The 17,856-nt window shown below is 38.3% G+C and overlaps 1 protein-coding gene across 2 annotated transcripts; it reads left to right on the forward strand.

The window, feature by feature from the left end:
• The first annotated feature begins 6,640 nt into the window (after positions 1–6,640).
• Positions 6,641–17,605, forward strand: LOC113303217. 2 transcript variants are annotated; one of them, XM_026552237.1, is made up of 11 exons: positions 6,641–6,852; positions 7,042–7,158; positions 7,795–8,235; positions 9,207–9,569; positions 10,249–10,689; positions 11,661–12,023; positions 12,703–13,143; positions 14,115–14,477; positions 15,157–15,597; positions 16,567–16,929; positions 17,187–17,605. In XM_026552237.1, exons 1-11 carry the CDS (start codon positions 6,802–6,804, stop codon positions 17,373–17,375), a joined length of 3,573 nt encoding a protein of 1,190 aa, XP_026408022.1. In that variant the 5' UTR covers positions 6,641–6,801; the 3' UTR covers positions 17,376–17,605. The 2 variants fall into 2 exon arrangements, with proteins under 2 accessions (XP_026408022.1, XP_026408023.1); XM_026552238.1 differs by lacking the exons at positions 6,641–6,852; positions 7,042–7,158; positions 7,795–8,235 and adding an exon at positions 8,589–9,095.
• Positions 17,606–17,856: the final 251 nt, after the last annotated feature.

Raw genomic sequence — 17,856 nt, forward strand, 5'->3', positions numbered from 1 at the left:
GAGTAGGGAAGGCATCAAGGGCGTTTCGGTAATTTCTCCTTGTGGTAAAATAAATATTGTTTATGGAAAAGAAGAGAGGGGACGTTTTTTTTCATTTTTGAGGGTCCTCTTTCTCTTCTTCCCCTCTCATTTTGCTTTTGTCACTAAAATTTCTCTATGAAACAAAATAATGAACTCTAGAAATTGTTCTTAAATGTTAAGAATCGAAGAGTATTATAGCTATAGAATCATCATGCTATTGTTGTTGTAGAGATCTTGAAGATGGAGATGCAATTAAGGTGGGGATTTTATAATGAAAATGTTGTTTAGCAAACTTCATGGATTTTCATCATGATCCATGTACTTTGGCTATATGAGAAAATGGGTTTTAATTATCACCTTGAATTATTGATTTATGGGTTGAATTAGGTGAAACCTTAAAGCTAGGGTTCATGTTAAAAACTTGGGGTTTTTATCTAATTCAATGTTAAATCGTTAATTCTTAATTACTATTCAAGCATAGGGGCTAGTGTCTTTAATCTCTCTAAATTCATGTTTTAATTTATACTAACGCTCTACTACTTCTCCAAATTAGATATTTGTGGATTTTGGTGTACATTGGTTTTTCATGCAGTTTAATTAGTGTATGGTTAATAATTTTAGTTGCATGTATTTACTTATGTTGATTATGTTATACATGTTTTATTCTCATATGAAATGAGAATTGGTTAATTGGTGGGTTCACCAATGGAAGTTAGTGAAGATGAGAATTGGTTTTGCTAATTCTTGAATTGTTAGTGTATCTATTCAAGTGCATAAATCATGTATTTAGCTTATGAAATGCATGCTATGAATTGTATATTTGTTGGGTTTGTGTGAGAATGGAAGGCATGTTCAAGAAGTGTGTAAAATGGTTTGATTTCAAACCAAGAAAGTCACTAGATTTTACATTTCTAATGTGTCCTATAATTGTTTGTTGAAATGTCTCAAAGAATTACTATTAGTAGCATGATTGTAGTTCCATGATGGATACCATGACATGGGTTAGCCTCGAGTTGAACTAGATAGGTATAGGTAATTATACAACGACTTTAGGAAGCTATTTCTCGTCGATTTTGGATGAATGCCTAGGAAGATATACATACTTTAGTGTATGCAATGAAAAGCAACAAAATGATAAGTTTCCTACAATTGCGCAGACAACCTTTTCGGAGGCCAATTTAAGTACATTTTTATTGGGATTTTGTCAATGCTTTCTTCACGAGAAACGTTTGTCTCGGTCTCCTCTATAATCTGTTAAAACAGAATGATGTTTGGACTTATATTTTAGAAGTTACAGCTTGAAACATACATGTAGTCGCAGCTGATTTTTCTTGAAGGCAACACCTGACACAGTCTTGTCTTGTGATTTTGAACCATTTACACTTTGGATTTGGCATGAGTTCCTTGTAGGAAGTTGTAGAGGGTTTTGAGAGATTTCGGGAAAGGTGTATCATGCTTGATTCAGTTCATTGAGTTAGGAGTTATCGCATTGCAAAAACAGCATCTTGGTGCTGAAATTTCTGGAAAATGGCTCTGTTGGGATTGTTCTCATGGTGTGTTCCCGTATTTTTGAACAACTTAGAGCATGAATTAGCTCAGGACTTAATTGAGAACTTTTCGGTGAAGAAAGTAATTAAGAGACTTTGTATTGCATTAAGGTAGATGTTTTTAACATGTAAAAGACTTTTGATATATGTTGTGCAAGTAGGGAAGATTTCCCAAAGAATTCTTATTTTGCAAGCATTTTATTTAGTATAAGAACCATGATAGAGTTTGGTTTACTTTGTGTACATGGCCTATCCATTCTGAATTTGGTATATATGTGTGTATAGTTGTCGTCTTTGGTGGCACAGCCAGGTGAAATGTTAATAATGTGGGTTTTTTAATCTGATTATTGATAATAAAATGTGTCATGAAATTATTTTTGAGTCATGAGATTGTCACTTATAGTATGCATTCATAAATTGTTGCCAAAATATAATAGTATGGATGTTGCCTTTACTGGACATATCATAACATGATTACGGATGAGGAATAGGAATATGTAATCATTTAGTGGATGGATTGCCATAATAAAGGGCAGGCAGTACCCTTGTACAACCTATCATTTTCGTAAGATTTCTTTATAAATTTGTCTGTCGTCTTCAATTCAATTCTTGAAATTGTGGTTGCAGTAATGGTAGGGAACCATGGCTTGCTAGGCTAAATGAAGAGGTTACTCCACTTATATTAGGCTATTAAATTACTTTGGTTTACATATTTAGTAGTGGGTGCGAATGTAGAATTTATTCTTGATATTCGTCCATTCATGACCTTATTTTTACGTAAATGAAATTATAAGAAAGTGTCAATCTAATGGTGCTTGTGGTAGGGATATTTTTTGATAGTTAAAGAATGGAAGTGTTGTCCAGACAACGTTAACATAGTTTTCTGTTCGGGGATACTTGCAAATTACAGGTACGGAGTTTAAGCTGCAGGTACAGGTAAGGACATGGATGTTTGGCGTCTTATCATTTATTGATGTTCTTTAACGTGATTATTCGTAAAGCAATGTGTGCAGCTGATACTATCCAATACTAGAGATAGTTTCTGTTATTCTAAGCGATTCATACAAATCTGCTTAAGAGATGATTGCTATCCAATCGGGACAGTTCAGATCATCTATTAAGAGATAATTGCTACCCTAATGAGTAGACATTCCATTCATAGCCCGAGGTCGTGCTACAACATTTAGACAGATGCTTCTGTTGTGAACTTTTTCATATTATCTTAATAAATATATGACGAACTACGGTCGTGCTTGATCCCTTCGAGCAACAGAGAGGGTACGTAGGCAGCCGCTATGCGGTTCAGCACAACTCTACAAGGTTGTTCATATCATATGAAAGTATATATCATGGGCAACTGACCAATGATGGCTGGTAACCAGAATTAACTTACTTTGGCAACTGGACGTCTATTTGGGCAATTGGCCCGTGTTAATTTGGCAACTGGTCGTATGTTATATTTGGACAATTGGCCCGTGTTAATTTGGCAACTGGCCGTCTGTTATTTTTGGGAAATTGGCCCGTGTTAATTTGGCAACTGGCCGTCTGTTGTTTTTGGGAAATTGGACCGTGTTAATATTGGCAACTGGCCGTATAAGTTATTGGGTTGGCAACTGGCCAAATTTTACTACTTTAGGCAATTGACCGACTCTTATATTTAATTCTTTTTGGAAATTGGATCCCTCGTGGAATTTTTTGGGTATTATGGTATGGGACATATGCTCATATAATTCCAACCCTGAGACCAATAATATTTTTGTTTAGCAGGACCTTAAGTTTTTTTTTTGTTCTTGGGATAGTTCAATGAACATTTTGCATGTTAAATACGAATTGGTTCCAGAAATTTGAAAGTTCGGTTTCTTGAGTGGCGTATCAGGGAGTCGAAGCTTGTCAAGCGGGCCAAAAACCGGCTCCTTGGAAGTCCAGATTCTCTGGTCCGTCACACACGACAACATTGCAATTGCAACTGAAAATTTCCACCACATCAGAGCCACCCCCAACGAAAAACCAATAGCCCTAAAATTGGACACACTAAAAGCTTATGATAGCATATATTGGGGTTTTATCAACTTGACCCTAGAGAAGATGGGTTTTCCAACAGGCTTCAAAAATATCATAATGAATTACATCACCTCAGTTTCCTATTCCATAAAATTCAATGGCTCTGCTCAGGGTAACATCAAACCATCAAGGGGCTACGTCAAGGTGACCCACTACTCCCTTATATTTTCATCTTATGTACTGAGGTGTTATCCACCAACTTAGGAACATTGGAACAAAACGGAAAGATACGAGGTACTCAGAATTGCAAAAGAAAGAATCACCGCCAATTCTGCATCTCATGTATGCAGATGATCTGCTGATCACCATGTCAGCAAATCCTGCGTCTTGTACGACGTTACAAAACGTTCTCCAAAAATACTCGATATCTGCTGGCCAATCCATTAAAAAAAAAGTCATTTATTATATGTCACCCCAAACTGGATCCGGGGACAGCTCAACAACTACAATAATACTTCAACATCAATACTACGACGGAGCCACCAACATATCTTCTTGGAATCCAATTTCGTAGAGGGCGAAAGTCATCACATTTTTTTGTTGAGCTACTTAATAGGATGGAAAGAAAAGCAAGAGACTGGATTGTTGAATGTGTTAACCAGACAGGTAGACTGGTACTGATAAAGACATCACTAACTCCAACTGCCAACCATGTTATGCAAGCACAACAACTGCCAAGTGAAGTGCTTATTAAAATGGACAGAATTCCAAGGAACCTTTTTTGGAGGCACGCAAGCCAAACAAAGAAACTACATCCAATTGGATTGGAGAAAACAACACAACAGATATCAATGAGAGGACTTGGTATTAGGAAAAGCAAAGAATACAACTTTGCACTACTGCTCAAGCGGGTTTGGCACCTTCAGCAATCTCAATCTTCGGTCTGGACCACCATATGCACACCAAAATACTTTGACACAAAAATTAGCTCAACCTCAATCCAAAAATGCTCATCAGCCAGTCATTTTTGGAAGTGTTTAGCTAACATATCTATTTTTTTTGCAGGAGTTCTGTTTTTTTACAGATTGGAGATGACAAAAATACTACAATCAACCAAAATTAGATCCCAAATTCAGCACCCAACCAACACCAATTCATAAACCCAAATCTACCCTCAACCACCACAGTGGCTCATTTCATTGACCAACAATCAAACACATGGCACTACGACCTAATCTTCTTCACCTATTCTACCCACACAACTCATGACATCATCAACATCCACCTACCAAGAGATCCACTGGCAGATACCAATATCTGGCCATTCTCAAAAACTGGCAACTACACATCCAAATCAGGGTACACCCAGCTAATCTCCTAAACAACCATAACCCAAACAAACAAAACCAATCAACAGATAGCCGTGGATTTCAAAGCAATTTGGAAGATACAATGTCCACAAAAAATCAGACTTTTCTTGTGGAAAGTCGTACACCGTGGTCTACCAACATTTGAGAAACTACATCGACTCAACTTCACCACAACCAAAACGTGCCCAAAATGCAACACTCAAGAAGAATCAGAAAACCACCTACTGTTCCCGTCCAACAATTGGAAAGAAATATGCAAACCCATCATAACACATCTATCGAGAAGCCCGAGCTTCAAAAGTCCTCCAACTCAACATGGACAACAATAACAACATCGATCACAAAGCAACCACATGTGCCCTACAAATATACAATATATCTTAAACAATAAACACTCATACCACATCAGGGTTTTACTTAGTTTCACAATATGACACATATGGATGGCAAGAAATACAACTGTGTACAAGAGGCAACAACAAACATCAAACCAGACCTACCAACTCATATTGGTAATGTTCGAGGAATATCAATGGGCACAGAAATACATGGCACCAATAATGGAGAACGACCCAACAATGGAAAGACGACAACAACAAAGAACTACGACATCAATCATCTACATAGGATGGACTGCACTAGAAAGTAGTTGGATTAAAATCAATACAAACGACGCTTTAAAAGACAATCCGGGATCGGCAGGAGCGGGAATCATATGCAGAAATACGGATGGAAACGTACTCAAGGCTATGGAAGCATCACTAGGTATAACCACATCAATTCAAGCGGAAACATGGGAATTACTCATCGCAACAAGGATAGCTATTCAACATCAATGGCCAAGGGTTTGGTTTGAATTAGACTCAATGACTTTGATAACGCTACCACAAACACAAGAATCAAAACCGTGGTACCTTCTGAATATGCTCATGCGAGACATGCTTACACATACTAAGAGAGAGGCGAACCAGGCGACGAACGAACTGGCAAATAAGGAAGTCAAAGATCAAATACAAAGTAACACACCGGCGACAACAACTAGTTGGGAACTCACCTGCCCATCCTTTTTACTTAATAGTGTATTCAATGACAAGATTGAGACAACTTATCCAAGAATTGTAACTACTATATCTTAATAATTTGGTTAACCAATTCAAATAAAAAAAATAGTTTGATGATAATTCTACCGTGCAACCAGTTTTTTTTTTTTTTTTCTGGAAAGAATATTATATTGCTGTTAATGGGGTATCATTTTGCTTGAGGGTGTACCAATTCATTATTACCAAAGTATGTTTTGTCTTATTAAGATGTACCCCCATTAGCATCATTGTACTTACAATAGCATGTTTGTTTTTACCACATAACTGAAGAACACCAGGATGTTGTAGTCTTTTTAGGTCTTTCTGCAAGCAATGACAAAACTATTAAAGCTGCTAGCCATCCCCCACTTTCGTACACCACCATTTTATATCCCTATGTGTCATTCTCATCCATCGTAGATATAATCCTCACCGTACCTCATCTGGGATAAACAGGGAATCCGCTTTAAAAGTGAGCCAATAAATCATTGACATATAGGGTGTAAATTTTTTTGGATATAAATGTGGGGGATTTCTAGCAGTTTCGCAAAACTATACTATTATGAGCATCAGTGTTGACCTTGCACAGTTACACCTATATTACCTAGTGCTTCTTCCATATGAGTGACACGAAATAAACGAGACTATGATCACATGATTACACGATCCTACTTCTTCGGTTCTGCCTGATTATAAACCAATGAAGTCGCTCTTTTTCCCCTCGTCATAGTACCGAGCTACCAGAGTACTAGTCTACCACACTCTCATATCTCTCTCTTGAAAATGGCGAAAACAGTTCTTATACTCTGTGGAGATTACATGGAAGACTACGAGGTAATTCATGAAAGGAAAAAAAAACACGCACTAGGAGATTGTTTCTTTTCAATCTTAGTTACCGTGGCTTACTTTGTTCAATTAAATCTCAAGTGAATCAATCTCTATATATTTCGTATATTCAATCTCATAATTTGGGTTTTGATTATTTGGGTATTTTGATTAATTTCTGATTGTTGATTTTTAAAGGTGATGGTTCCATTTCAAGCATTGTTGGCTTACGGGATTTCAGTGGACGCTGTATGTCCTGGAAAGAAAGCTGGTGATACTTGTCGAACTGCCGTTCATCAGCTTTCTGGTCATCAGGTCCAATTACAAACCCCCCTCTCTCTCTTTATGACAGTTTGCTTTTCAATTTTGAAGAAACTGGGTTTGGGAAATTCTTTGACATCAGCGGGAGTACATAAATAAGATGAATTTTACTAGCATATGGTGTTAATGTGAAATTGTTTGAGTAGGAGATGATGATTAGGTTTTGGATTACACATGGTTTGACTTTGGCGTTGACGTAATGCAAGTTTAGATCCACATTAGGCCTGTGATCTATATGAGGATATTCTCCCAGTTTAGCAGTCCATGAACAGACTAGGGGAGTTATGATGTAAGAATTCCTGTGCGAATGAGCCGAAAACATGTATCTTGCAGTAGTAACTCATGTAGTTTGTAACATATTTGCTGGAACATTTTCTCTTCGTGATAGATCAGGAATAATGCTCAGAGGTATTGGGTTGATGATTTTACATTGCAACCTGTGTAAGACAAATTTAAGCAAATACAGGAAATTCCCCATTTTGATAACATAATTGTCACGGTACGTTGATTCTTTGATATATCTGATATCACTAGTTGAAATTAAGATGGACTGCGTACTATCATGCTTTGACTCTTTATTATTTTTTGGTTCTTTTCTGTAATGAGTCTGATGCATTTCGGTGGTTGCAGACTTACTCAGAGTCACGGGGCCACAATTTCACCCTCAATGCTACGTTTAGTGAAATCGACGCAAGCAAATACGATGGATTGGTTATCCCTGGAGGGCGATCCCCGGAATATCTCGCTATGGATGAATCTGTTCTAGCCTTAGTAAAAAAATTCTCTGATTCAGGAAAGCCAATTGCCTCTGTTTGCCATGGACAACTGATCTTGGCAGCTGCAGGTATTGGTAAAGGAAAGAGGTGCACAGCATTTCCCGCTGTGAAGCCCACGCTACTTTCTGTAGGTTGTCATTGGGTTGAACCACAGACAATGTCAGCATGTGTTGCGGATGGTAATCTTATAACTGCAGCAACATATATAGGGCATCCCGAGTTTATCCAGCTTTTCCTTAAGGCTCTAGGAGGAGCTGTATCTGGTTCAGATAAGCGGATTTTGTTTCTTTGTGGGGTATGTGGTGTTTTTCCTTTTACATATACACCTGACTGAGTTATTCATTTCTCTAGTAAAAAGATATTCAAGCCAGCAGTTTTTTTGGTGCTGAATTGAAGCATCTGGTTTTATGCATGAATATTCTATCCTTGCCATATTGATTAGCTTTGTATGAGTAAATAATTCCTCATTTCATGTCTACTTATGAATTTTCTTGTTAGCTTACTTGATCTATTGGTCGAGTCATGATGCACAGATGTTACGTCATCAGCAGAAACCATTGTTACGTCATCAGCAGAAACCATTGATGCAGATGTAGATAACCTAACGGGGGCTTAAACTTAGAGGCAGAAAAGTGATGTACCATTTGAGTTATACAATCTTATCTGTTGAGCCAGTTGGTTTCTACCATTTGATGGTTTAATTTTTTTTTTCTGCAAGGAGTCCGAAGTCTTCTGGCTTGAAAAGAAATCTTGCTAACCACATGGTTATGATTTGTTCTATAAGGCTCATCTTTTCTTAAGATTTTGTGAGTTGCGAAGTGGCGAAGCTAGCATATTATCCTACAACCCCTATAGAGCAACTAGGATTCCCAAATTGGTTATTGAGCCTGTGTACTGTCTGCTACGACATTTTTAGCCACTAGCAATTCACATTTGTGATTTATGGGTTACGGCACTTTCTGTCTCAGACTCTAATCCACTAATTTTTGTTGTTGTAAAGCCATGTTTTTTGTCGGGGTTTCAGCAATATGCAAAGGGACCTCTTAGAAGTACAACCTAACACGGAACAGAAAAAATCAAGTATTTGGGAGAAGGAAGAGAGTAACAATTTATGCTATGTATTATACATAATACATGTTTACATAATACATAATAGTATGTGCTTACATAATACATGGATCTGTCCAAAACTCCTTTTGTTCATTTTTTTATTTAATCCTAGCCAATTATGGCGAATCACTATTCATGTGGTTGCATCTTGTGCAGGATTATATGGAAGATTACGAGGTAATGGTGCCATTCCAGGCGCTACAAGCTCTTGGATGCCATGTTGATGCAGTTTGCCCAAAAAAGAAATCAGGTGATACCTGCCCAACCGCAATCCATGACTTTGAAGGTGATCAAACATACAGTGAGAAGCCAGGTCATGATTTCAACCTGACAGAAACCTTTGAAGGTTTAAATTATTCAAGCTACGATGCACTTGTTATACCTGGAGGCCGAGCACCAGAGTACCTTGCATTGGATGAAAAAGTGCTAGTCTTGGTGAAGCACTTCATGGAGGCAGAAAAACCTGTAGCATCCATCTGCCATGGACAACAGATTCTATCAGCTGCAGATGTTCTCAAGGTAGCTGAAACTTCAAACACTTGATGCCTATACAGTTCTTGAATTTGATTCTCTCTATATGTTGCCACTTGCCACAAAATAATATTGTAGGTGTGAAGAATATATCCTAATTGAATACTAAAATGGCCCCACTTCCATCAACCGAACGATGATATGCAGTATAAGCAAAAACATGGTTTTTAATTGTTTGAGTAGGAGATGATGATTAGGTTTTGGATTACACATGGTTTGACTTTGGCGTTGACGTAATGCAAGTTTAGATCCACATTAGGCCTGTGATCTATATGAGGATATTCTCCCAGTTTAGCAGTCCATGAACAGACTAGGGGAGTTATGATGTAAGAATTCCTGTGCGAATGAGCCGAAAACATGTATCTTGCAGTAGTAACTCATGTAGTTTGTAACATATTTGCTGGAACATTTTCTCTTCGTGATAGATCAGGAATAATGCTCAGAGGTATTGGGTTGATGATTTTACATTGCAACCTGTGTAAGACAAATTTAAGCAAATACAGGAAATTCCCCATTTTGATAACATAATTGTCACGGTACGTTGATTCTTTGATATATCTGATATCACTAGTTGAAATTAAGATGGACTGCGTACTATCATGCTTTGACTCTTTATTATTTTTTGGTTCTTTTCTGTAATGAGTCTGATGCATTTCGGTGGTTGCAGACTTACTCAGAGTCACGGGGCCACAATTTCACCCTCAATGCTACGTTTAGTGAAATCGACGCAAGCAAATACGATGGATTGGTTATCCCTGGAGGGCGATCCCCGGAATATCTCGCTATGGATGAATCTGTTCTAGCCTTAGTAAAAAAATTCTCTGATTCAGGAAAGCCAATTGCCTCTGTTTGCCATGGACAACTGATCTTGGCAGCTGCAGGTATTGGTAAAGGAAAGAGGTGCACAGCATTTCCCGCTGTGAAGCCCACGCTACTTTCTGTAGGTTGTCATTGGGTTGAACCACAGACAATGTCAGCATGTGTTGCGGATGGTAATCTTATAACTGCAGCAACATATATAGGGCATCCCGAGTTTATCCAGCTTTTCCTTAAGGCTCTAGGAGGAGCTGTATCTGGTTCAGATAAGCGGATTTTGTTTCTTTGTGGGGTATGTGGTGTTTTTCCTTTTACATATACACCTGACTGAGTTATTCATTTCTCTAGTAAAAAGATATTCAAGCCAGCAGTTTTTTTGGTGCTGAATTGAAGCATCTGGTTTTATGCATGAATATTCTATCCTTGCCATATTGATTAGCTTTGTATGAGTAAATAATTCCTCATTTCATGTCTACTTATGAATTTTCTTGTTAGCTTACTTGATCTATTGGTCGAGTCATGATGCACAGATGTTACGTCATCAGCAGAAACCATTGTTACGTCATCAGCAGAAACCATTGATGCAGATGTAGATAACCTAACGGGGGCTTAAACTTAGAGGCAGAAAAGTGATGTACCATTTGAGTTATACAATCTTATCTGTTGAGCCAGTTGGTTTCTACCATTTGATGGTTTAATTTTTTTTTTCTGCAAGGAGTCCGAAGTCTTCTGGCTTGAAAAGAAATCTTGCTAACCACATGGTTATGATTTGTTCTATAAGGCTCATCTTTTCTTAAGATTTTGTGAGTTGCGAAGTGGCGAAGCTAGCATATTATCCTACAACCCCTATAGAGCAACTAGGATTCCCAAATTGGTTATTGAGCCTGTGTACTGTCTGCTACGACATTTTTAGCCACTAGCAATTCACATTTGTGATTTATGGGTTACGGCACTTTCTGTCTCAGACTCTAATCCACTAATTTTTGTTGTTGTAAAGCCATGTTTTTTGTCGGGGTTTCAGCAATATGCAAAGGGACCTCTTAGAAGTACAACCTAACACGGAACAGAAAAAATCAAGTATTTGGGAGAAGGAAGAGAGTAACAATTTATGCTATGTATTATACATAATACATGTTTACATAATACATAATAGTATGTGCTTACATAATACATGGATCTGTCCAAAACTCCTTTTGTTCATTTTTTTATTTAATCCTAGCCAATTATGGCGAATCACTATTCATGTGGTTGCATCTTGTGCAGGATTATATGGAAGATTACGAGGTAATGGTGCCATTCCAGGCGCTACAAGCTCTTGGATGCCATGTTGATGCAGTTTGCCCAAAAAAGAAATCAGGTGATACCTGCCCAACCGCAATCCATGACTTTGAAGGTGATCAAACATACAGTGAGAAGCCAGGTCATGATTTCAACCTGACAGAAACCTTTGAAGGTTTAAATTATTCAAGCTACGATGCACTTGTTATACCTGGAGGCCGAGCACCAGAGTACCTTGCATTGGATGAAAAAGTGCTAGTCTTGGTGAAGCACTTCATGGAGGCAGAAAAACCTGTAGCATCCATCTGCCATGGACAACAGATTCTATCAGCTGCAGATGTTCTCAAGGTAGCTGAAACTTCAAACACTTGATGCCTATACAGTTCTTGAATTTGATTCTCTCTATATGTTGCCACTTGCCACAAAATAATATTGTAGGTGTGAAGAATATATCCTAATTGAATACTAAAATGGCCCCACTTCCATCAACCGAACGATGATATGCAGTATAAGCAAAAACATGGTTTTTAATTGTTTGAGTAGGAGATGATGATTAGGTTTTGGATTACACATGGTTTGACTTTGGCGTTGACGTAATGCAAGTTTAGATCCACATTAGGCCTGTGATCTATATGAGGATATTCTCCCAGTTTAGCAGTCCATGAACAGACTAGGGGAGTTATGATGTAAGAATTCCTGTGCGAATGAGCCGAAAACATGTATCTTGCAGTAGTAACTCATGTAGTTTGTAACATATTTGCTGGAACATTTTCTCTTCGTGATAGATCAGGAATAATGCTCAGAGGTATTGGGTTGATGATTTTACATTGCAACCTGTGTAAGACAAATTTAAGCAAATACAGGAAATTCCCCATTTTGATAACATAATTGTCACGGTACGTTGATTCTTTGATATATCTGATATCACTAGTTGAAATTAAGATGGACTGCGTACTATCATGCTTTGACTCTTTATTATTTTTTGGTTCTTTTCTGTAATGAGTCTGATGCATTTCGGTGGTTGCAGACTTACTCAGAGTCACGGGGCCACAATTTCACCCTCAATGCTACGTTTAGTGAAATCGACGCAAGCAAATACGATGGATTGGTTATCCCTGGAGGGCGATCCCCGGAATATCTCGCTATGGATGAATCTGTTCTAGCCTTAGTAAAAAAATTCTCTGATTCAGGAAAGCCAATTGCCTCTGTTTGCCATGGACAACTGATCTTGGCAGCTGCAGGTATTGGTAAAGGAAAGAGGTGCACAGCATTTCCCGCTGTGAAGCCCACGCTACTTTCTGTAGGTTGTCATTGGGTTGAACCACAGACAATGTCAGCATGTGTTGCGGATGGTAATCTTATAACTGCAGCAACATATATAGGGCATCCCGAGTTTATCCAGCTTTTCCTTAAGGCTCTAGGAGGAGCTGTATCTGGTTCAGATAAGCGGATTTTGTTTCTTTGTGGGGTATGTGGTGTTTTTCCTTTTACATATACACCTGACTGAGTTATTCATTTCTCTAGTAAAAAGATATTCAAGCCAGCAGTTTTTTTGGTGCTGAATTGAAGCATCTGGTTTTATGCATGAATATTCTATCCTTGCCATATTGATTAGCTTTGTATGAGTAAATAATTCCTCATTTCATGTCTACTTATGAATTTTCTTGTTAGCTTACTTGATCTATTGGTCGAGTCATGATGCACAGATGTTACGTCATCAGCAGAAACCATTGTTACGTCATCAGCAGAAACCATTGATGCAGATGTAGATAACCTAACGGGGGCTTAAACTTAGAGGCAGAAAAGTGATGTACCATTTGAGTTATACAATCTTATCTGTTGAGCCAGTTGGTTTCTACCATTTGATGGTTTAATTTTTTTTTTCTGCAAGGAGTCCGAAGTCTTCTGGCTTGAAAAGAAATCTTGCTAACCACATGGTTATGATTTGTTCTATAAGGCTCATCTTTTCTTAAGATTTTGTGAGTTGCGAAGTGGCGAAGCTAGCATATTATCCTACAACCCCTATAGAGCAACTAGGATTCCCAAATTGGTTATTGAGCCTGTGTACTGTCTGCTACGACATTTTTAGCCACTAGCAATTCACATTTGTGATTTATGGGTTACGGCACTTTCTGTCTCAGACTCTAATCCACTAATTTTTGTTGTTGTAAAGCCATGTTTTTTGTCGGGGTTTCAGCAATATGCAAAGGGACCTCTTAGAAGTACAACCTAACACGGAACAGAAAAAATCAAGTATTTGGGAGAAGGAAGAGAGTAACAATTTATGCTATGTATTATACATAATACATGTTTACATAATACATAATAGTATGTGCTTACATAATACATGGATCTGTCCAAAACTCCTTTTGTTCATTTTTTTATTTAATCCTAGCCAATTATGGCGAATCACTATTCATGTGGTTGCATCTTGTGCAGGATTATATGGAAGATTACGAGGTAATGGTGCCATTCCAGGCGCTACAAGCTCTTGGATGCCATGTTGATGCAGTTTGCCCAAAAAAGAAATCAGGTGATACCTGCCCAACCGCAATCCATGACTTTGAAGGTGATCAAACATACAGTGAGAAGCCAGGTCATGATTTCAACCTGACAGAAACCTTTGAAGGTTTAAATTATTCAAGCTACGATGCACTTGTTATACCTGGAGGCCGAGCACCAGAGTACCTTGCATTGGATGAAAAAGTGCTAGTCTTGGTGAAGCACTTCATGGAGGCAGAAAAACCTGTAGCATCCATCTGCCATGGACAACAGATTCTATCAGCTGCAGATGTTCTCAAGGTAGCTGAAACTTCAAACACTTGATGCCTATACAGTTCTTGAATTTGATTCTCTCTATATGTTGCCACTTGCCACAAAATAATATTGTAGGTGTGAAGAATATATCCTAATTGAATACTAAAATGGCCCCACTTCCATCAACCGAACGATGATATGCAGTATAAGCAAAAACATGGTTTTTAATTGTTTGAGTAGGAGATGATGATTAGGTTTTGGATTACACATGGTTTGACTTTGGCGTTGACGTAATGCAAGTTTAGATCCACATTAGGCCTGTGATCTATATGAGGATATTCTCCCAGTTTAGCAGTCCATGAACAGACTAGGGGAGTTATGATGTAAGAATTCCTGTGCGAATGAGCCGAAAACATGTATCTTGCAGTAGTAACTCATGTAGTTTGTAACATATTTGCTGGAACATTTTCTCTTCGTGATAGATCAGGAATAATGCTCAGAGGTATTGGGTTGATGATTTTACATTGCAACCTGTGTAAGACAAATTTAAGCAAATACAGGAAATTCCCCATTTTGATAACATAATTGTCACGGTACGTTGATTCTTTGATATATCTGATATCACTAGTTGAAATTAAGATGGACTGCGTACTATCATGCTTTGACTCTTTATTATTTTTTGGTTCTTTTCTGTAATGAGTCTGATGCATTTCGGTGGTTGCAGACTTACTCAGAGTCACGGGGCCACAATTTCACCCTCAATGCTACGTTTAGTGAAATCGACGCAAGCAAATACGATGGATTGGTTATCCCTGGAGGGCGATCCCCGGAATATCTCGCTATGGATGAATCTGTTCTAGCCTTAGTAAAAAAATTCTCTGATTCAGGAAAGCCAATTGCCTCTGTTTGCCATGGACAACTGATCTTGGCAGCTGCAGGTATTGGTAAAGGAAAGAGGTGCACAGCATTTCCCGCTGTGAAGCCCACGCTACTTTCTGTAGGTTGTCATTGGGTTGAACCACAGACAATGTCAGCATGTGTTGCGGATGGTAATCTTATAACTGCAGCAACATATATAGGGCATCCCGAGTTTATCCAGCTTTTCCTTAAGGCTCTAGGAGGAGCTGTATCTGGTTCAGATAAGCGGATTTTGTTTCTTTGTGGGGTATGTGGTGTTTTTCCTTTTACATATACACCTGACTGAGTTATTCATTTCTCTAGTAAAAAGATATTCAAGCCAGCAGTTTTTTTGGTGCTGAATTGAAGCATCTGGTTTTATGCATGAATATTCTATCCTTGCCATATTGATTAGCTTTGTATGAGTAAATAATTCCTCATTTCATGTCTACTTATGAATTTTCTTGTTAGCTTACTTGATCTATTGGTCGAGTCATGATGCACAGATGTTACGTCATCAGCAGAAACCATTGTTACGTCATCAGCAGAAACCATTGATGCAGATGTAGATAACCTAACGGGGGCTTAAACTTAGAGGCAGAAAAGTGATGTACCATTTGAGTTATACAATCTTATCTGTTGAGCCAGTTGGTTTCTACCATTTGATGGTTTAATTTTTTTTTTCTGCAAGGAGTCCGAAGTCTTCTGGCTTGAAAAGAAATCTTGCTAACCACATGGTTATGATTTGTTCTATAAGGCTCATCTTTTCTTAAGATTTTGTGAGTTGCGAAGTGGCGAAGCTAGCATATTATCCTACAACCCCTATAGAGCAACTAGGATTCCCAAATTGGTTATTGAGCCTGTGTACTGTCTGCTACGACATTTTTAGCCACTAGCAATTCACATTTGTGATTTATGGGTTACGGCACTTTCTGTCTCAGACTCTAATCCACTAATTTTTGTTGTTGTAAAGCCATGTTTTTTGTCGGGGTTTCAGCAATATGCAAAGGGACCTCTTAGAAGTACAACCTAACACGGAACAGAAAAACAAGTATTTGGGAGAAGGAAGAGAGTAACAATTTATGCTATGTATTATACATAATACATGTTTACATAATACATAATAGTATGTGCTTACATAATACATGGATCTGTCCAAAACTCCTTTTGTTCATTTTTTTATTTAATCCTAGCCAATTATGGCGAATCACTATTCATGTGGTTGCATCTTGTGCAGGATTATATGGAAGATTACGAGGTAATGGTGCCATTCCAGGCGCTACAAGCTCTTGGATGCCATGTTGATGCAGTTTGCCCAAAAAAGAAATCAGGTGATACCTGCCCAACCGCAATCCATGACTTTGAAGGTGATCAAACATACAGTGAGAAGCCAGGTCATGATTTCAACCTGACAGAAACCTTTGAAGGTTTAAATTATTCAAGCTACGATGCACTTGTTATACCTGGAGGCCGAGCACCAGAGTACCTTGCATTGGATGAAAAAGTGCTAGTCTTGGTGAAGCACTTCATGGAGGCAGAAAAACCTGTAGCATCCATCTGCCATGGACAACAGATTCTATCAGCTGCAGATGTTCTCAAGGTAGCTGAAACTTCAAACACTTGATGCCTATACAGTTCTTGAATTTGATTCTCTCTATATGTTGCCACTTGCCACAAAATAATATTGTAGGTGTGAAGAATATATCCTAATTGAATACTAAAATGGCCCCACTTCCATCAACCGAACGATGATATGCAGTATAAGCAAAAACATGGTTTTTAATTGTTCCTGACCAGTGTCTTAACACTTTTTTCTTTGGTTCCCCCCCCCCCCCCTTGTCTGGGAATGTGGCACAGGGGAGGAAATGCACGGCATACCCTGCAGTAAAGCTCAATGTAGTTTTGGCAGGAGCAACGTGGTTAGCACCCGATCCAATAGACCGCTGCTTCACTGATGGGAATTTGGTGACTGGAGCAGCTTGGCCTGGTCATCCTCAGTTCATTTCTCAGTTGATGACATTGCTCGGTATCAAAGTATCTTTCTAAATGCTGATATGAAATACATCAAGTCTGACATTCCCTCATCGTCGTCCATGTTTGTACTTTATCTGCAGATCAAACCCTAGACAATTCTCACTTATCCATATGTTTCTCTTCTCAAATAAGAATAATGGGTTGTGTTGTTTGTTCACTAATGAATAATGATATGTTCTTATGAGTGACGCCTAGGGCCACCTGTTCGGTGTGATGAAATACACAGGACAGTGTTCTTGTTATGATGACTGTACTTTATCATCAGTCAGCAGCACCATGGTCTTGGGCCTCTAGGATAGAATTGGATCCACTCTCCCAAAACTTTTCCACTTTAGGAGCCCAAGTTAAGAACAGTACCTTGCATTATAAATGCTTTTACTTGGTTAATTTGGCACAAACCTTTCCCTGTTGTTGGACTTGGTTACACCTTCCTCTGTGTCCTTCGGCATGATCAGTAATTCATGATGATGGCTTTGTTAATTAGACTAGATTC

This window comes from Papaver somniferum, chromosome 8, assembly GCF_003573695.1.
Source record: "Papaver somniferum cultivar HN1 chromosome 8, ASM357369v1, whole genome shotgun sequence".
In the NCBI taxonomy this organism is placed as follows: domain Eukaryota; kingdom Viridiplantae; phylum Streptophyta; class Magnoliopsida; order Ranunculales; family Papaveraceae; genus Papaver; species Papaver somniferum.